At 44.2% G+C, this 20,937-nt stretch overlaps 2 protein-coding genes across 3 annotated transcripts in view; both read right to left on the bottom strand.

Moving 5' to 3' along the window:
- LOC134210599 (neogenin) overlaps nucleotides 1–14,843 on the bottom strand; it is a 565,173-nt gene extending 550,330 nt beyond the window's left edge. For both annotated transcript variants that reach the window (XM_062686716.1, XM_062686717.1), the window contains exon 1: nucleotides 14,063–14,843. In XM_062686716.1, the coding sequence (XP_062542700.1) occupies nucleotides 14,063–14,207 (145 nt within the window). In that variant the 5' untranslated portion in view covers nucleotides 14,208–14,843. The remainder of the gene's footprint in view (nucleotides 1–14,062) is intronic.
- LOC134210600 (zinc finger protein 431-like) overlaps nucleotides 1–20,937 on the bottom strand; it is a 93,124-nt gene that overhangs the window by 48,206 nt on the left and 23,981 nt on the right. The gene's annotated exons all lie outside the window — the stretch shown is intronic.

Genomic DNA, 20,937 nt, shown 5'->3' with positions numbered 1-20,937 from the left:
TGATGACTGATTTAGATGAGTAGATCTGTCATATTTTGTTTCGTATGATTCATCCGTGACAAAATTGGTTCACGCGATATGTTGCACAGATTTTGTTTCATAAAAACTCGGTTTGTTGACATCTAAGATGTCAAAAAAAATTTCATTTGCAGTAAATAATTCAAAACTGTTCCAAGCGTTGTTATTCAAAGATGATTTTTTATGAAATTAAATTATAATTTAATCCTTAATTGTTATTCTAGGTCGATTAATGATGTTGATTCACGATGGCATCTGGTGTTCGTACTGGAATTCTACTGGAACTATGCTCTGAAAGTTTATCAGGACGTTCAGGAATTTCTGCGGAAATACTTCAGGAAATTCCACTAAAAAATCCTGCGGAGAGGTTATTCAGCAATTCCTTTTTAAGAAAGAAAGTTGTTATCTGTGAATTCCACCGGCAGACTGAAACCTTTGGTAGTTTCACCGAGAATTTCATAGGCAATTCCTCCGGGAAATTCCTCCATAAATTTCTTCCGGATCTTTCAGGATCTCCTCCGGGAAATCCTTCTCCGTTGATACCATTAGGATTTCCTACGAGAAGTCGTTCAGGAATTCATATTCCTTCAAGAATTCTTCATAGAAGTTCTTCGGGAGTTCCTTCGTGAATTCCTCCGGGAAATCCTATGGGAATTCCTCTGCGACTTCCTGTTCCTCTGATGGTCATTTGTGAATTCCTCAGGAAAATTCTCCAAAAATATGCCTTTGGGAATATACGCTTTGCAACCTTTCTTGGAATACACTGGAGAATTGCTTCGTAAATTCACTTGGGAATTTACTCGGGAATTCCATTGGAAATTCCTCCTGAAATCCACCCGAAAATTCTTTTTGGAGTTTCTCTGGGTATACCTTTTGAAATTTCTCTGAGATTTCCTCTGGAAGTACCACCGGGAATTCCTGTGGAAATTCTTCCGGAAATTCCGCCGGTAGATCATCAACGATTTTTTTTATTTCTTCTCAATAAAGACAGGGACACCATCTTCGACCAAAGGTCGTACAGACTGAACACTTAACACCTAGCATGAGACAAAGGACATGACACATTACACCCAGTGGACCAGTGAAGGATTTTCCGCATCACGAAAAGTTTCCTCCTTACCGGGGCGGGAATCGAACCCGCACTCCATAGCACCTGCTTCTGGGCGAATGACATCGCTAACCGCACGGCCACGAAACCCACATTCTTCTAGGCAGTCCTCCGGAAATTCCTTCAGGAATTCGCCCGGAAGTTCCTCCAGAAATTCCTCCGGAAATTCCTCCAGGAATTCGTCCGGAAGTTCCTCCAGGAATTCGTCCGGAAGTTCCTCCAGGAATTCGTCCGGAAGTTCCTCCAGGAATTCGTCCGGAAGTTCCTCCAGGAATTCGTCCGGAAGTTCCTCCAGGAAATCGTCCGGAAGTTCCTCTAGGAATTCCTCCGCAAGTTCCTCTAGGAATTCCTCCGCAAGTTCCTCTAGGAATTCTTCCGGAAGTTCCTCTAGGAATTTCTCCGGAAGTTTCTCTAGGAATTCCTCCGGAAGTTCCTTTAGGAATTCCTCCGGAAATTCCTCCAGGAATTCCTCCGGAAGTTTCTCTAGGAATTTCTCCGGTAGTTCCTCTAGGAATTCCTCCGGAAGTTCCTCTAGGAATTCCTCCGGAAGTTCCTCTAGGAATTCCTCCGGAAGTTCCTCTAGGAATTCCTCCGGAAGTTCCTCTAGGAATTCCTCCGGAAGTTCCTCTAGGAATTCCTCCGGAAGTTCCTCTAGGGATTCCTCCGGAAGTTCCTCTAGGAATTCCTCAGGAAGTTCCTCTAGGAATTCCTCCGGAAAATCCTCTAGGAATTCCTCTGGAAGTTCCTCTAGGAATTCCTCCGGAAGTTCCTCTAGGAATTCCTCCGGAAGTTCCTCTAGGAATTCCTCCGGAAGTTCCTCTAGAAATTCCTCCGGAAGTTCCTCTAGGAATTCCTCCGGAAGTTCCTCTAGGAATTCTTCCGGAAGTTCCTCTAGGAATTCTTCCGGAAGTTCCTCTAGGAATTCCTCCGGAAGTTCCTCTAGGAATTCCTCCGGAAGTTCCTCTAGAAATCCCTCCAGAAGTTCCTCTTGGAAATGCTACGGAACTTCATCTAGGAATTCCTCCGGAAGTTCCTCTAGGAATTCCTCCGGAAGGTCCTCTAGGAATTCCTCCGGAAGTTCCTCTAGGAATTCCTCCGGAAGTTCCTCTAGGAATTCCTCCGGAAGTTCCTCTAGGAATTCCTCCGGAAGTTCCTCTAGGAATTCCTCCGGAAGTTCCTCTAGGAATTCCTCCGGAAGTTCGTCTAGGAATTCCTTCGGAAGTTCGTTCAGGAATTCGTCCGGAAGTTCCTACAGGAATTCCTCCGGAAGCTCCTCTAGGAATTCCTCCAGAAGTTCCTCTAGGAATTACTCTGGAAATTCCTCAAGGAATTCTTCCGGAAGTTCCTCTATGAATTCCTCTGGAAGTTCTTCTACGAATTCCTCTGGAAGTTCTACTAGGAATTCATCCGGAAGTACCTTAACCAATTCCTCCGGAAGTTCCTCTAGCATTTCCTCCGTAAGTTCCTCAGCAATTCCTTCGAAAGTTCTTCTAAATATTCCTCCGGAAGTTTTTCTAGGAATTCCTCCGGAAGTTTCTCTAGGAATTCCTCCGGAAGTTCCTTTAGAAATTAGTAGGTAGTCTATTCAGCAATTCCTCAGAAAGTTCCTCTAAGTTTTCCTCCGGGAGTTTCTCTAGGAATTCTTCCGGAAGTTCCTCTAGCAATTCCTCCGGAAGTTCCTCTGGGAGAAATTCCCTAAAGAGTCTTCGGAGGAATTCCCGAAAGAACTCAAGACGGAACTCCCCAGAAAAATCACCTACGAATTCTCGAAAGAATTATAACCTCCCCACTGCCCCGCCCCCTACCGACAAGAGTACCCGGAGGAACTCTCAATAGAATTTTCGTAGGATTTCCCGGATGAAATTACGAAGAAGTTTCCAAAGAAATTTTCGGAGATATTCTCAAAGGAACTCCTGAAGAATTTCCCGAAGGAAACCTCGTAGGAATACTTGGAGTTATTCTCGGAAAATTTTTTCTAATAAATTACTGGAGAAATTTGTCAAGGAATTTTCTGAGGAATTCCCCAAGAAATACCCGGAGACATTCCTCAAGGAATTCCCCATGAAATTCCCATAGAAATTATCCAAGGAATTCTCGGAGAAATTTCCTGAAGAATTCGCGAGAGAATATTCGGAGGAATTCCCGAAAGAATTCACGGAGGATTCCCTGAAGGAATTTTCGGAGAAATTCTGAAGGAGCTCCTATAGGACTTTCCAAAGCGTAGAAATTCCCAGAGAATGTCCTGGAGGAATTTTCGGAGGAATTCCTGTAGGAATGTCCGGAGGAATTCCTATAGGAATTTCCAGAGCAATTCCAGGAGGAATTTTCGGAGAAACTCCTGGAGGAATTTCCAGAGGAATTCCTGGAGGAATTTCCGGGGGAATTTCCAGAGGAATTCCTGAAGGAATTTCTGGAGCAATTCCTATAGAAATTTCCAGAGGAGCTCCTGGAGGAACTACCGGAGGAATTCCCGAAGGAATTCTGGTAAGAATTCCTGGAGAAATTATTCGAGGAATTCCTGGAGAAATTCTTTGGGGAATTCCTGGAGGAATTATTGAAGAAGTTCCTGAAGTAATTCTTGAAGAAATTCTTGGAGGAATTCCTGAAACAGTTCTATGAGGAATTCGTGGGGGAATTCTTGGAGGAATTTTTGGAGGAATTGCTTTAAGAAATTCTTTTGAGGAATTTCTAGAAAAATTCTTGGAGCAGTTCCGAAGGAATTCCTCCGAAAGCTACTCCAGGGATTCTTCCGGGAATTTCTCCAGGAATTCCTCCGGCAATTCTTCCGGGACTACCTCCATGACGTTCTCCGAGGACTTCCTTCAGGGCTTTCTCTGTGAATTCCTCCAAGAATTCCTCCCGGAGTTCCTCCGTTCATTCCTCCAGGATTTCCTTCGGGAATTGCTCCAGGATTTTCTCCGGGAATTCCGCCAGCATTTCCTCCGGGAATTATTTCAAGATTTCCTCCTGGAACTCCTCCTCCGGAAGTTCCTCGAAAATTTCCTTCTGGAATTCCTCCAGCATTTCCTCCGAGAATTCCTCCAGCATTTCTTCCAGGAATTCGTCTAGGATTTCTTCCGCAAATTCCTCCGTGAATTTCTCCAATCTTTCCTCCGGGAATTCCTCTAAAATTTCTTCCGGGAATTCTTCCAAAAATTCCTCCGGGAATTTCTCGAGAATTTCCTCAGGGAATTCCTCCAGGATTTCCCAGAGGAATTTTCGAAGGAATTCCCGAAGGAATTTCTGAAGAAAATCCCGGAGGAATTTCCGAAGGAATTTCCGGAGGAATTTCCTAAGGAATTCCCGGAGGAATTTCCGAAGGACTTCCTGGAGGAATTTCCAAAGAAATTCTCGGAGGAATTTCCAAAGGAATTCCTGAAGGAATTTCCAAAGGAATTCCTGAAGGAATTGCCGGAGGAATTTCCGAAGGAATTTCCTGGAGGATTTCCTGCAGGAATTTCTGGGAGATTTCCTTAAAGAATTTCCAGAGGAATTTCTGGAGAAATTTCCGGAAGATTTCCTGGTGGAATTCGGAGCAAGGAATTCCTGAAAGAATTACCTGAGGAATTCTTGAAGCGATTTCCGGAGGAATCCCTGGAAGAACTTCCGGAGGAATTCCTGGAGGAACTTCCGGAGGAATTCCTAGAAGAACTTCCGGAGGAATTCCTAGAGGAAATCTTGAAAAAATTCTGGAGGAATTCCTGGAGGAACCTTCAGATGAATGGCTGGAGATAGTCTCTGAGGAATTCCTGAAAGATCTTCTGGAGAAATTCGGATTGAACTCTCAGAGGAACTCTTGTAGGAATCCCAGCGAATGCCCACGGGATTCCTAGAGGGTTTCGCAGAGGTATTTTCCGAAAGAATTCCCTGAAGAATTTCCGGAGGATATCCCAGAGTAATTCTCGAAGAAGTTCTCCAAGGAATTTTCGAAAGGATTACAGGAAGAACTCCCACTGGAATTCGTGAAAGATTTTCCACAGAATTTCCAGAAAGACTTCCTGGGGGAATTTACGAAGGATTTTCCAAAGAAAAGATTCCCTGAGTCAATTTCCAAAGGATCTTCCTGAATTCTCCCAGAGGAATGCTTTGAGAATCTTCAGGATACATTACCTAATGATCTCCCGGAGGATATTTCAGAGGAGTTTTCTAAGGAATTTATAGAGAAATTCCAGAATGAATTTCCGGAGAAACGCTCAAAGGAATTCGTAATGAAAATTTTCTAAGAATCTCTCGGAGGAATTTCCGAAGCTTTTTCCAAATGATTGCCTGGCTAAATTTCCAAAAGATCTTCCTGAGGAATTCTCTAAGTTTCCCCTGGAGTTGTTTCCGAAGGATCTTTTGAAGAAATTTTTTCACAGCTTTCTCCGAGAATTTTTCAATTAGTTTCTTCGGGATTTGCTCCAAGAATGCTTTCGAGGATACATACACAAGCTCTTCCAGGAGTCACTGGAAATTTCTGGAGGTATTCCAGATGAATTTTCAAAAGAATTCGTGAAGAAGTTATGGTAAGAAATCCTGGAAGAATTTTCGTAGAAATAATTGGTACTATTTTCAAAGCAAGTTTAAAGAAAATATTGGAAGGAGTTTTCCTTATATTGTCAATAAGGATTCCAGAAGCAATTTATGGAGAAACTCTTAAAGAAATTACCGATGGATTTTGTGAGTAATGCTTTCTGAAAGTATTTACGGAGATGATTTTCCAAATGTAATCTTATACTAATGACACACTGGTGGTATAAGTACCACGGTCTTTATCAGAGATAGTCTTGGAATAACTTTCTTGTTCTCTTGTACTATGGCACAAGTACCACAGGTGTGTCCTTAGTATTAGCAGATTTTTCGAAGATACCGTCGTCGGGGGTGACAATGGGTCAAATGGGGGTGAGAATGGATTACTGTTTCAACTACAGAGTTTGCTTGTAGAATAGATTAAATGTATCTGGCAAGAGTACTAAATTATAAGAGACCTTTTAGAACGATTTTGTTATCCAACCTCCACATTGTCGGTGAGAGCGCTGACCCATTCCCCCTAGTCACCCCCGACGGCGGTATTACAAAAAAAAATTCCTAAAGGAATTGTTGGAACGAATGCCGAAAGAATTTCTAGAATTCCTGCCAATATTTTTGGAAAGATGTTAGATCACCGATGGAATTTTTGATATTTATTTCAAATATATATGGGTTAGTTACCATTTCCATTAAATCATAAAAATAACATGAGCTGATTATAGCGTTTGAACAATCTCGTACTGGTTTCGGAGATATCTTGAAGCTTCGTCCTTGCGCCCAGTACGTCAATGCCTGTAAATGTTGTGCTTCCGTAGCAAAATGTCCACCAAAAGCAGCACGCCGGTTCCGTGGCCAAGACCGATGGGTCCATGGAAGCGTGTTCACGTTGATTATGCTGGTCTAATCAACGGAGTTTATTATTTGTTAGCCGTGGACGCACATTTGAAGTGGCCTGAAGTTGTGGCAACGCAGCGAATCACAATCTCTGGCGAAGCATCTTTGCCCGGCTGGGAATGCATGAAACTCTCAAGAAGTTCTGATAAGCGCCCTAAAATATGTTTGTTACATTTTCAAAACTAGCAAGAAATGTTACAGTTGCCTACCTTATGTAAGTATTTCGCTCCTTGTTAGGTAGGTGCAAGTCGTAACTATTCAATTTATAAAGAATAGTGGAATTCAACCGAGTATTTAAAGCTCTATTAGCGCGAAACAACTTTCATTCTGCTTTCTATTCCGGTGAAAACAAACGAACTGTCAAAATATGTGATGCCTTCTTTTTCTGTACTGCTATTTACCATCAGCCCATCACAATCCACCCTACGATGGATTGATGTGTTGCATGGTGGATGCAAATGAACTTTTTATCGTGTAGCACGACATCCTTGTGACAACATCAGCAAACTCATCAAAAAACGATAAGTTGAATTTAACAACACACCTATTGATTTTGAAAATGTATTGGAGGTAACCACTTCGATGGGACTCGAACCCATGACCCTACAGTACGCTAGACTGGTGCTTTAACCAACTAAGCTACGAAGGACCTCCGTCGGCCTTCGCAACCTAGCGGCTATTGAACGAGCTCGAGATTCCCAAATTGGACGCATAGTCAAATCACTCGCAATCCATTTCTCAAGCCAACACTTCCACATGTGTATAGTACACGTTCACATTAGAGGAGCGTGAGTATTTAGAATGTCTGGTGGCTGTACAAATTCTTCATCAGCAACTGTACTGATCAAGTTGTGTAAACTATTTGCCTATTTGAGGTCCTTCGTAGCTTAGTTGGTTAAAGCACCAGTCTAGCGTACTGTAGGGTCATGGGTTCGAGTTCCATCGAAGGGAAAGTGGTTACCTCCAATACATTTTCCAAATCAATATCTTCCACATAACGTACATATTCACATATGATTTTTCACAACATTGTAAATGTTCGTGTAGCCAAGGGGTGATTGATTTTTAAAAGGACAATGACTGCTAATAATTTGTTCAGCCTACGCTGATGGACATAATGGATTCTTTTATTTGTTCTGCTGTCCGAAACATGTGTGGTACCCTGTCAAATAGTATGTATTTTTCCTTCATTGACATTTAGATCCCCTATCCTCGCCAGCAAAAGATGTACCGGACAGCGACGACAGCGACAATCTTTATCTTGTAACTAAAATATCTTTTGGGAGGGGCTTTAGCCCCACTTAGGATTAGATTGCTTTGCTACTTTGCGCAAGTATTGCACATAGTAGATTTCTCTTTGAAATAATTTTATCTAGTTTTCTAATTTTGAACAATAATTATTGTTATATCTTGCTATAAAAGGCACGAAAGATTTTTCGCTTTTGCGATTCTCATCGTCAGAAGTCATTGCAGTAGGAGTTGGAACAATGAATGCATGCTGATTCAATGTTGATTTAATAAATACATAATAAAAGTAACAAACGAAAAGAACAAACAAGAGATTTTGAGAGGAAAAAGAAAATTCAAGTAAAATACTGAACTGCTTCATTCATTTTTTTCATTTATTTAATTTACATCCAAATAGATAACATTGAATCAACAATTTGACGTCACAATACACGGTTCGAGGCCGCATCTCTCCATCCTCGAATGCGACCCAAGTCGTTTTGTGTGTGCTCAACGCCGTCTCGTACTTGACGGATCGAAAGCGAACACCATCTTTGCAGGGTTGCTGTCCGGCAATCTTGCAACATATCCTGCCCATCGTACCCTTCCGGCTTTAGCTACCTTCTGGATAATGGGTTCGCCGTAGAGCTGGGCGACTTCATGGTTCATTCTTCGCCGCCACCGTCTTCTTGCACGCCGCCAAAGATGGTCCTAAGCACCCGTCTCTCGCATACTCCGAGTGCTTGCAAGTCCTCCTCGAGCATTATCCATGTTTCGTGTCCGTAGAGGACTACCGGTCTTATCAGCGTCTTGTATTTAACATATGAGGTGCGATGGCGAATCTTTTAGGCCCGACTTCTGATGCGCCTTCGTATTTCACGACTAACATTGTTATCAGCCGTTAGCAAGGATCCGAAGTAGACGAATTCCTCGACCACCTCGAATATATCCCCGTCTATCGTAACACTACTTCCCTGTCGCACTCGGTTCAGCCCACAAGCATGTACTTTGTCTTTGACGCATGACGCATTCACCACCAGTCCAACTTTTGTTGCTTCACGTTTCAGGCGGGTGTACAGTTCTGCCACCTTTGCAAATGTTCGACCGACAATGTCCATGTCATCTGCGAAATAAATAAATTGACCTGTTGAAAATCGTACCCCGGCTGTTACACCTGGCTCTCCGCATGACACCTTCTAGCGCAATGTTGAACAACAGGCACGAAAGTCAAGCACCTTGTTTTAGTCTCCGGCGCGATTCGAACGAACTGGAGTGTTCGCCCGAAATCTTCACACAGCTTTGCACACCATCAGGGCTGGTAGCGATGAATGCCGTTCAAAATAGTGACTTTAGTGACCAACGATGACGAAAAAGTGACCAAATAGTGACTTTCAATTGCAGAAAAAGTGACCAAATAGTGACTTTTGCATGAAGCTTTAAACCGGGGTAGTTGCATTAGCATTGTTATGATATAATTTGTAGATTGCAAACTAGTGTTTGATTTTTGAAATCCTTATCTAGAATGCTATCACAAATCAGAAAAAGCAAAAACAACAAAATACAAGTCAGTTGAAAAGCCGCATGGTACGGTTTGCCTGAACCCCGACCATTTGTTTGAAAAAATATAAAAAAAAATAAATAAATACCTAGAGAAATTGAAAAAAAATACGATTTTTCCTGTTATTAAACTATGGTTTAACAACAAATTTAAATGAAGTTTTTGATATTTTGGACTCAACGTTGCATTCTGAGGAAAAATTTTAAAATCCAATAAAATCATGGTCTTTTATTAGAATTCCAGAAAATCTTATAAACTATAATTTCTAATCGGCAGACTTTAGTATTGAAGTTAATAAAAATGGGTGGCCAAATAATCTCAAGTCAAAAAAAAAATCTTTTAAATCTAGTTTGTTGTTTTAGTTTAGATTTATAAAAACCGACTGATTCATCCACCTCCACACTAGTTTTTTGGGTTTTCTTAATTGTTAATAAACAGAATAAATATTTCCAAAATAATTTCAATCACAAAGTTTTAAATCACACCATGAGTTTTTTTCTTACAAATCTTACCGGAGGTAGGGGCACTTAATTATAAGAAAAAATGAACACCCTCGTTAGTAAAAATAAGCAGCATCGTTTCATTTTGTTTTTCTTTTTGAAGAAGACATTAATCAATAACTTGCTCTACAATTTCTTTTTCGAGAATTTTCCCGAAGGATTACAGAGCCGATTTAGGGTCTGTCTCATTTAGAGAAATAAACTTAAGTCACAGTTCAAAAATTAAAAATCACACGGTCAAATAATGATTGGTGCTACCCTGCAATTCCAATGAGAAATTGATGAACAATGATTCGATATCTGTCGAAAGTAATCTTGCTCTTCGAGCAGGTATGTGATAATTATACAAATGCCACTTTTAAGGTGACACGGGAAGCACGAACAATCATCAAATCGTCATCATTTTCATCATTGATGCTTAATTTTTTCTCTACAACAAATATTATTTTGAAAAAGTATCACCGGCGCGTGCTTGCTCGTGATCTACATGCTGATACATTTACAGTTACATCAAACAACTGAAAACCGAAATACGCCGCCCCAAAGTTACGAGGTGAAAATGCTCGAAAGAGACAAAAGATAGGAAAAATAACACGGTGTTTAGTGCCTCCCCGAGTCACCTTAAGTTTAATTTCAGATTAATTCTCCAAACGAGACAGACCCTTAACAATCATGAACGAATTAAACAATCATAATGCATCTATTTTTTGTCTTCGACGCCCTTATCGTTTATTATTCTTCCTAACGTTGAGAAACATCAAACATCATTGTCATGTGATGAAACTGAGGCTATTCACTATCTTTGTCACCGGGGGTATAACCGCTCACCAACAGAAAGTGGTTCCAATACTCCTCAATTCGGTACTATATACTCGAGGTCAACCTTTCGCAACAAATTCCATTCGTGAAGAAAAAGAGCATAGTTGATAACGGAAACAACCTCACGGTTCGATAACTCACAAACCTCACAACACACTTGGACCTTTTTTGCGCATATTTCCCAAATTTTATATATTGCTACCAGATTCACATTTGATTTGGTTGATAACAATAGTAGGTACAAATGATTTTCATTTTGATTTTTTTACAATAGGAAATGCAAAAATAGTGACTTTAGTGACCATTTTCCGAAAAATAGTGACTTTAGTGACTTTTGGATGCAAATAGTGACTTTTCAGTGACTAGACTCAAAATAGTGACCAAGTGACTAGAACGTGACTCGCTACCAGGTCTGCACCATCCACCGTTGCTTTGATTAGTCTGGTAAGCTTCCCAGAGATGCTGTTCTCGTCAATAATTTCCCAAAACTCTACGCACTGTTGTATGCCGCCTTAAAAGCAACGACCAGATGGTGCGTTGGGACCTGATATTCACGGCATTTTTGAAGGATTTGCCGTACAGTAAAGTTTTGATCCGTTATCGAGCGACCGTCAACGAAGCCGGCTTGATAACTTCCCACGAACTCATTCACTAATGGTGACAGACGTCGGAAGAAGATCTGGCACATCACTTTGTAGCCGGCATTAAGGATGGTGATCGCTCAAAACATTTCACACTCCAGCTTGTCGCCTTTTTTGTCGATGGGGCATACAACCCCTTTCTTCCACTCCTCCGGTAGCTGTTCAGCTCCCAGATTCTGACTATCAGTTTGTGCAGGTAAGTGGCCAGCTTTTCCGGGCCCATCTTGATGAGCTCAGCTCCGATACCATTCTTGGGGGGGTGGTTGGCTTCCATCGTCCGCTGAACTGACGTAGTCCGTTCTGCCGGGTACCTTGCTGCAGCGCGACCGCACACGCTGTGTCCTTCTCCTCCAGAATCTGTCTGCACTCTTCGTCGAACCAATCGTTCCGTCGACTTCGTCCCACATACCCGACGTTGTTCTCCGCTACGTCGTTAATGGCTGCTTTGACTGTATTCCAGCAGTCCTGAAGAGGGGCCCCATCCAGCTCACCCTCTTCCGGCAACGCTGCCTCGAGATGCTGCACGTATGCAGTGGCGACATCAGGTTGCTTCAGTCGCCCTAGGTCGTACACCGGCGGTTGTCGGTACCGAACATTGTTGATGACGGATAGTTTGGGCGCAGTTTAACCATCACCAGATAGTAGTCAGAGTCGATGTGGTTATGTCTGCAGTGGTGATCTCCAGGTGTACCGATACGGGAGGCTGTGTTCGAAGTAGGTGCTGCAAATGGCCATATTTTTGGAGGCGGCAAAATCAATTAGGCGTAGGCCGTTTTCGTTCGTCAGCCGGTGAACGCTGAACTTTCCAATAGTTGGTCTAAACTCCTCTTCTTGGCCAACCTGAGCGTTCAAATCTCCTATGATGAATTTGACGTCGTGGCTTGGGCAGCTGGCGTACTCACGTTCCAGCTGCGCGTAGAATGCGTCCTTATCATCATCAGTGCTTCCGGAATGTGGGCTATGGGCGTTGATTATGCTGAAGTTGAAGAACCGGCCTTTGATCCTCAACATAAAATAGTCGATTTCAGCGTTTAATTCGGGATTTGGTTCAGGGGGTCCATTATACGCACGGGGTCGACTACTAGCACTCACTCCCTATGCTGTGCAATACCAGAAAGAAGGCACTTCAGGGGATTCAAAATAAAATTTCGAAAATGATTCTGAAGCTGCCTCCGTGGTATAGTACCAATGAACTTCATAGAATTTCTAATATTGAGACATTGCAACAAATGTCCAACAAAATAATTTCCAATTTTAGACAAAAATCGTTGCAATCTTTTATTGCAACGATTAGCTCCTTGCACCCTTAGTATAAATTAGGTTAAGTTTAAGTTTAAAACATTGTAGTTCCTACATGGTTCAATTCAACTAGAGGAAAAATCGTAAATGCCAGAGGCAATTTAACTCTTAAATGCGCAATGTTGTTTTAAACCAACAAACCGAAAATACCTTTAATGTTAAAAATCATTAACATGGTTAACGATTGTTTACGTTAAAAATATGTTCGGCGATTTCTAAAAAAAATCGCCTTGCGCCTTTAAGGGTTAAATGTAAGGATGACAGTGTTAAGAAAACACGGAACACCTAGTCTAAGAGATGAATGCATGTATTAGATAAATAGCAAAAAAAATAGTTAAAAAAAAGTTTAAAAAAATATCCTTACGGTCGAGTCTAGTACACAACCCTTCTGATTTCTTCATCCCTGCATAGGTGTAAGACGGTGCTTAGATCTCAGGTGGCGGGAATAGTAGACTTCAGAATGTTGTCATTATTCGTTGGTTAAGCTCTTTTTTCAATAATTTATTTTCAGTTGGGCTCCGGTAGTTGGATGTCCGTTTCGGGTATCACATGTTCCTTATAGATATACCTAATGCAACTTATGCTGCTTTATAATAAACTTCGGAACTATATTTCAGAACCAAATAATAATTATGTTCTATACATTCGATATTTGCGTACCCAGTCATGTATTGTAACTGAATGATGATAACATTTCACAGAGTCCAACTAGAGGTATATAAACCAGTTCATTTGATCTTATTATTTTTAACTAGTCAGTATCATAATTTTATTTGACAATACCTAAAAAGCTTTCCCCGCTGTATGTATTTTTAATAGGCTTTCGTAGAACAGTTGAGTTTGATATACTGTGAAGATTTCTTAGTCTTGAGTTTATTTGTTTTGAAAATTGAGATGCATATTCATATGTTCATCATATACGTTCTATATTATGGTATACTCAAGCAAACAAATTGCAATCCTCATAAGCTTTAACTACAGCAAGGAATCAATCATTGTTTTCATGAACATTTCAGAGCGCGGTAAGATCTCCTCTATCAGATGCATTTATGGAACGATAAATAAATAAAATTACGCTCACAGAGCCCATTTGTCACCTTTCCCATGACAATGTACAACTCGAAAACTAATCAGCCAACACTATTCTGTTTTCTAAAATCTTTGCTTCACTATCCTCCGAATGCTAGATGATGGATGGGCTGTCGTCGTAAGCGCTCGATAAGACTCCTTGCCTGGCTCGTGTCGTGTTCGGCTTTTGTTTTCAAACCACTTCGGCTAATGCATGCACAGCGGTGCCGCAATCGTGTACGTGTGCTCCATTCACACATTTCGCTTCACAAACCCGTTTGCAATCAGGCTTCCCGTTCTCTCCGTTTTCCCTTTGGCAGTCATCGAATCCCAATGCCCTCCGACGATCTATCTATAATGTATGTCCACAGTCTTCTTTTGTTGTGACTGCTGGAGCTGCTGCGGCAGCCCAGTGGCTTACCTTGACTACTGTAACATGTTGTAAACATCAGCGAAATGACAAATCCACAGATGATTAGACTCCGCTGCTTGCGGCCCGCACCTCCAACCATTCCTGATGAGCACAAGCGACCTGCTGCGATTCGTTCTGCTCCTGGCATTTTCATCTTGAACTTTTCATTAGCGAGAACCAGCCCCTTTCACTGCTGGCCACAGCGAGTGGCCAGAAAAAAACATTCAAACTTTGCTCCAAACTTCTTTATTCTTCGGTGCCTCGCCCACTGCTCTTTCTCTTCACTTCGATCGGCTGACCCAACAGCGAAACAAGAAAACACGAATAACACCGCACTGCCATCCGGCTTATTTGCAATATTTTATCGCTACTCTCCACTCCAGCTCATGCCCCAATCACCGCCGATCGATATCGCACTCTATCAATCAAACTTTAATTCACGATTTGACGAATTTCGAACTCTTTTCGGCAAGTTTACACAAGTTTCCCGTTGTTTTCGATGCCTCAAAATTCAACACCTCTGCGCCCCATCTTTTTTTCACTCCCCTCACACCACATTCGCAAACCCATATCGAACACGAACGGCAGGAAAAAAATCCTCCACGAGACGACACTACTCTCGAGTATATCCTCGCCCGATGAACTCGCGACGACTTCTAATGCCACCAACCAGAATAGGACACTCTTCTACCACCACACTCGGTACGAGTTCATACGCAACAACCAAAGACGGCGTCGGCAACGGCGACGACGTTCAACGACAACAGCAGCAGCAGCATCCTACTCCCGAGCCGGCCATATTGCGAATGAATGGATCCAGACGAAACAATTCACCACTACAACCGCGATAGGGTTTGTGTTGCTTTGCTTTCGCCGAAAGACGCCGTTCGTTTTCGTAGTAAAATGAATACCACGAAGAAGAGGCGACGCCCGCCGCGACCGGGAAGAAGCCCAGATGTCAGTTGTAACGCAAAATGTGCAGGGTTGTAAGTCGTGATTATACCGATTATACCAGCTGGAAATATTGTAGGTATAAGGTGGAATAATTTTTGCCGTGCATTTGTGAAATTTCATAGATGGGGCGTATTCAGATTGAAGAATTTATAATTGTCAGCCTGAAATGGTAAGTCATTTGTGAGGATAATTATTGCGCGTTTGAGTATATTGTGTGAAACGCAGATCGATTATTATTTTGGATTGTTTTACTCTATGTTACAGATATATTAATATAAAATCATGGTAGAGGCAGCGACCAGGAGGGTGAAACGCCTGTCATCCGCGGTACAATGGCACGCTACCCAACATCGCCTTTGGTACTTGTTTTTGGTACCCAGTTTCTGGGTAGTATACCCGAATTCAGCGCTCATTTTGGGTGATTGGTTCGTACGCAGTAAGTGCTAATTATCGGCATTTATTGCCTGATTTTCTCAAAATTGCACGCGGCGAACCCTTCATGAAAGGTACCGCCGCGCTTTCTGCACCCCGTTTACTTGATTCTTATGGGTGAATAGCATTGCGGTGTATCGTTTGGCGCGGCCGTACCTTTCGACAGTCATTCGCCGCGTGAAGTTTTGTGCAAGTACCCATTTGGGAACATTACAAACGCCGCGCAGTGTATCATATCCAGAAAATCTGACAATAACTTCTCCTGGCGAAAACTTGCAATTGGTTGAGGTACATCGAGCCTTTTGTGTTTGTATGGCTTCTTTATGTCGAAAAATAGCTCGTCGATACTTCCATAGTTTTGTTATCATGAATCAAACGAAATTAAAACAAAAACATTGTACGCCATATTGAATGAATGGTGGGTAGGCGTATTAGCCTTCTCTTAGTCCCCTGGCAGCGACCCTACTAAAATCAAAGCAAAGCTTCCTGCCAAAGTGGAGTGCAGCAATGCACTCGGATCGTTGTCGAGAACCATTTTCACCGGATTACTGTCCGAGATTCTGGCTACGTGCCCGGCCCATTGAAGTCATCTGATTTTCGCGATGTTAACGATGCCTGGTTCTCCCAACAGCTGATGCAACCCGTGGGTGCACGTTGGTCCTCCACGAGCATCGTCCAGGTCTCGTGTCCGTAAAGAGCTACCGGTCTAATAAGCGTTTCGTAGATAGTCAGTTTAGTACGGGGGCGAACTCTATTCAATCGAAGCGTTTTGCCGAGTCCAAAGTACGTATACGATATTCTGCCACAATGCTTATCCGAATTTCTCTGCTGGTATCGTTATAGGAGGTCACCAGTGAGCCCAAGTACACGAATTCTTCAACCACCTCGATTAGGTCACCACCGATACAAGCTCGTGGTGGGTGGCTTACATTGTCCTCTCTTGAGCATCTTCCCATGCAGCACACATGTTCCACATAGGTTACTGCAATTGATATGTGACCAAATTTGATCACAACCAAGTTGCTGCAACAATTTCTGTCTGAGTTGTGCTGTTCGGGTTCCTATCATGTACTTCGTCTTCGACGTGTTGTCCAATTCGTTTAGCTTCCCGTTCCAGTTTGATATAGGTTTCATCCATCTTCTCAAAGTTACGTGGCATAATATCAATGTCAATGGCGGAACCAAATAGCTGAACGAAATTCGTGAGAATCGTACCACTCGTGTCAATCCCTGCCTTTCGTATTACTCCCTCCAAAGCCATATTTAATAGCAGACACGAAAGACCATCACCTTACCGTAACCATCTGCGCGCAGAGATGCATCCTGAACAGAACATGAGTCAAGAGCGTGCCTTGGTGTTCTTAGTTTTGAACTTTGAACCCAGTTCAGTGTGCACTGGGTTGGTATGCAAGCAAAACGATCATGGTATCTAACATTCCTTAGATTAAGAACTATGCAAAAGTATACGAGCATGCTTGATTTCTACCCGATAGATGTCCACGTGTTCCATTACTCGCCGAAAAATGTGTAGCATGCCGTCGCTTGAATTTGTTTTCCTAGGATACAAGTTGCTAAGTTAGGTCAGTGCTCTTGAACAGTGTGCAGTGTTCAGAACATTTTGAACACGCGTTCTCGTGTTCAGATGCACCTCTTCTTCCATCCACCCCTGCGGCAGAACCTCACCCTCCCAAACCTTGGTAATTACCCAATGCAGCGCTCTAGCCAGTGCCTCCCCACCCAAACAGCTCTCCTGGTAGTTGGTCAACTCCAGGGGCTTTGATGTTTTTCAGCAGGCCGATCTCCTCCTGGATTTCCTGGAGAGTCTTAGCCGGAAGTCGTATGTCCTGCGCGCGTGCTCCTAGATTTATTTCCTTACCGCCACCGTTGTCTACCACATCGCCATTCAGGTGCTGCCGCCACCTTTGGATCAGCTCACGGTCGTCTGTAAGAAGGTTCCGGTTTATGTCCTTACACATATCGGGCTGTGGCACGTGGCCCTTACGTGAGCGGTTTATCTTCTCAAAAAACTTTCGTGCGTTATTAGCGCGGTACATTTGCTCCGTCTCTTCACGGTCTCGATCTTCCAGCTGGCGCCTTTTCCTCCGAAAATCGAGTTTTGTCTGTTTCGCGCCCGTTTGTATCGTGCCTCTTTCGCCCTCGTGCAGCGATCTCGCCCATGCTGCATTCTTCTCCTCAACTAACTGCTCACATTTGCCGTCATACCAGTCGTTTCTCTGATCCGCACCGTGCCTAGTGCAGCGGTTGCGGTGCTTCAATGGCGGATCGAAAATCTCTGCATCCATCTTCGAAAGATGCAGCTCTTCCGTTGGGAGTGCCACTTCCAGATGCTGCGCGTACTCTTGGGCTAGTCTACCGTCTTGTAGTCGCCCAATGTTTAGCCGCGGCGGACAACTCTGTCGCGTGGTGTACACCGTCAAGAGTTTTGAGCGCAGGCATACTGCAACGAGGTAGTGGTCGAATTCAATATTCGCACTGCGGTAAGTGAGGACGTTCGTGATGTCGGAAAAGAATTTACCGTCGATTAGAACGTGGTCGATTTGGTTTTCCGTTTCTTGGTTAGGTGATCTCCATGTGGCCTTGTGGATATTTTTGCGGGGAAATAAGGAGCTTCGGACTACCATTCCGCGGCAGGCTGCGAGGTTTATGCATCGTTGGCCGTTATCATTCGATACGGTGTGCAGATCGTGTGCGTTCATGTCGCCGATGACGGTTTTGACGTCCCGCAGTGGGCATCCATCGTATGTCTGCTCCAGCTGTGCGTAGAACGCTTCTTTCTCGTCGTCGGGTCTCCCTTCGTGTGGGCAGTGCACGTTGATGATGCTATAGTTGAAGAAACGGCCTTTAATCCTCAGCTTGCACATCCTTGCGTTGATTGGCTGCCACCCAATCACGCGTTGGCGCATCTTACCCAGCACTATGAAGCCGGTTCCCAGCTCGTTGGTGGTGCCACAGCTTTGGTAGAAGGTGGTGGCCCGATGCCCGCTTTTCCACACTTTCTGTCCTGTCCAGCAAATCTCCTGCAGCGCAACGACGTCGAAGATACGGGGATGTAATTCATCGTAGATCATCCTGTCGCAACCTGCGAAACCTAGTGACTTGCAGTTCCATGTTCCAAGCTTCCAATCGTGATCCTTTATTCATCGCCTAGGTCTTTGTCGATTATATCGAGTCGCATTATCTCTTATATTGTTCGTTATTATTGGTTTTCCAGGTGGCTTATTGGGCCTGCGCAAACCTCCTGTCTCGCCGTAGGGCCGTCGTGTCAGGGCTGTTTAGCGTCCCACCTAACACCAGGACTTGGGCTTGTGCGCTTTGAGCGGCACACGGTCGCTTTGGCGGAGCCTACTTGCGGATACATGCAGCTTTTTGTAGAGGTTTAACAGGGCCCACTGTCAAACCGCAACACATCCTAGGCAGGCGCCACAACTCGCAGATGGCCTGGGGAGGGATCGTCAAGCCCTTGGACATAGTGCCTGCTGCCCCCCACTTTCCCAGATTCTGACTATCAATTTGTGCAGGCAAGTGACTAGCTTTTCCGGGTCCATCTTGATGAGCTCAGCTCCGATACCATCCTCACCAGCTGATTTATTGGTCTTTAGCTGTTGGATGGCATCCTTAACTTCCCTCAAGGTGGGGGCTGGTTGGCTTCCATCGTCCGCTGAACTGACGTAGTCATTTCCTCCGCTGCCTTGACTTTCACTGCCTGTACTCTCAGCGCCATTCAAATGTTTCTCGTAGTGCTGCTTCCACCTTTCGATCACCACACGTTCGTCCGTCAAGATGCTCCCATCCTTATCCCGGCACATTTCGGCTCGCGGCACGAAGCCTTTGCGGTATGCGTTGAGCTTCTGATAGAACTTCGCTTCTTCCAGGTGGCGTTTCTTCTCCTGAAAAAGGCGAGTCTGCTGTCTCCGCTCCCGTCTATAACGTTCCACGTTCTGCCGGGTACCTTGCTGCAGCGCGACCGCCCGCGCTGCGTCCTTCTCCTCCAGAATCTGTCTGCACTCTTCGTCGAACCAATCGTTCCGTCGGCTTCTTCCCACATACCCGACGTTGTTCTCCGCTGCGTCGTTAATGGCTGCTTTAACTGTATTCCAGCAGTCCTCAAGAGGGGCCCCATCGAGCTCACCCTCTTCCGGTAACGCTGCCTCGAGATGCTGCGCGTATGCAGTGGCGACATCAGGTTGCTTCAGTCGCTCTAGGTCGTACCCCGGCGGTCATCGGTACCGAACATTTTTGATGACGGATAGTTTCGGGCGCAGTTTAACCATCACCAGATAGTGATCAGAGTCGATGTTAGCGCCACGATATGTCCTGACGTCGATAATGTCGGAGAAGTGCCGTCCATCAATCAGAACGTGGTCGATTTGTGATTCTGTCTGCTGTCTGTCTGTTGGAAGTAGGTGCTGCGAATGGCCATATTCTTGGAGGCGGCGAAATCAATTAGTCGTAGGCCGTTTCCGTTCGTCAGCCGGTGAGCGCTGAACTTTCCAATAGTCGGTCTGAACTACTCCTCTTGGCCAACCTGAGCGTTCAAATCTCCTGTAATGATTTTGACGTCGTGGCTTGGGCAGTTGTCGTACTCACGTTCGAGCTGCGCGTAGAATGCGTCTTTATCATCATCAGTGCTTCCGGAGTGTGGGCTATGGACGTTGATTATGCTGAAGTTGAAGAACCGGCCTTTGATCCTCAACCTGCACATTCTTTCATTGATCGGCCACCACCCGACCACGCGCCTTTGCATATCGCCCATCACTATGAAAGCTGTTCCCAGCTCGTGTATGTTGCCGCAGCTCTGGTAGATGGTATGAATACCTCTAAACGTTCGCACCATTGATCCCTTCCAACAAACCTCCTGCAGCGCTACGATGCCGAATCCACGGTCCTTGAGCACATCGGCGAGTATGCGTGTGCTCCCGATGAAGTTGAGAGATTTGCAGTTCCACGAACCGAGTTTCCAATTGCTAGTCCCTTTTCGTCGCAGTGGTCTTCGCCGATGGTTCCGGTCCGTACTCTCTTGTTGATTGTTTGTTGCGTGAGTTTTTTTTGGCTGGCTTGCAGGGCCTGACACCAAACCCCCTAAATTTCCGGAGGACCATTCCTCCTTATTTCCGGTGGACCATGGTGCACAGTTTCACTTAGAGTTCCTCGCTGCACTCGGACGATGATCAGCCGCCCCTAACATGTAGAACAGACGCTCATTAAGATTTGCACGTCCGGAGAGGAGCAAACCCCCCCTTCCCTGTCAGCATACGACCATAGTTCCCACCGGGGTTGGTTACCCGATCTTCCCTAAGGTTGCTCGTATCTCGTCCAGCACCACGAGTAGGTAGGGACAGGAGTTGCTGGATAAAAGGCTAAGGACCGCGAGATGGGGTCTATTTTATTCCTTCAGGTACGCGAAGTACCAATGGTACGCTTTACCCAGCATTAAACGATACCAGCGTGGCAATTTTGCAGGAGATTTGGCTCAAAGC

Source organism: Armigeres subalbatus, chromosome 2 (genome assembly GCF_024139115.2).
Source record: "Armigeres subalbatus isolate Guangzhou_Male chromosome 2, GZ_Asu_2, whole genome shotgun sequence".
NCBI classification, from domain to species: domain Eukaryota; kingdom Metazoa; phylum Arthropoda; class Insecta; order Diptera; family Culicidae; genus Armigeres; species Armigeres subalbatus.
This window is presented reverse-complemented; position numbering and strand designations above follow the sequence as displayed.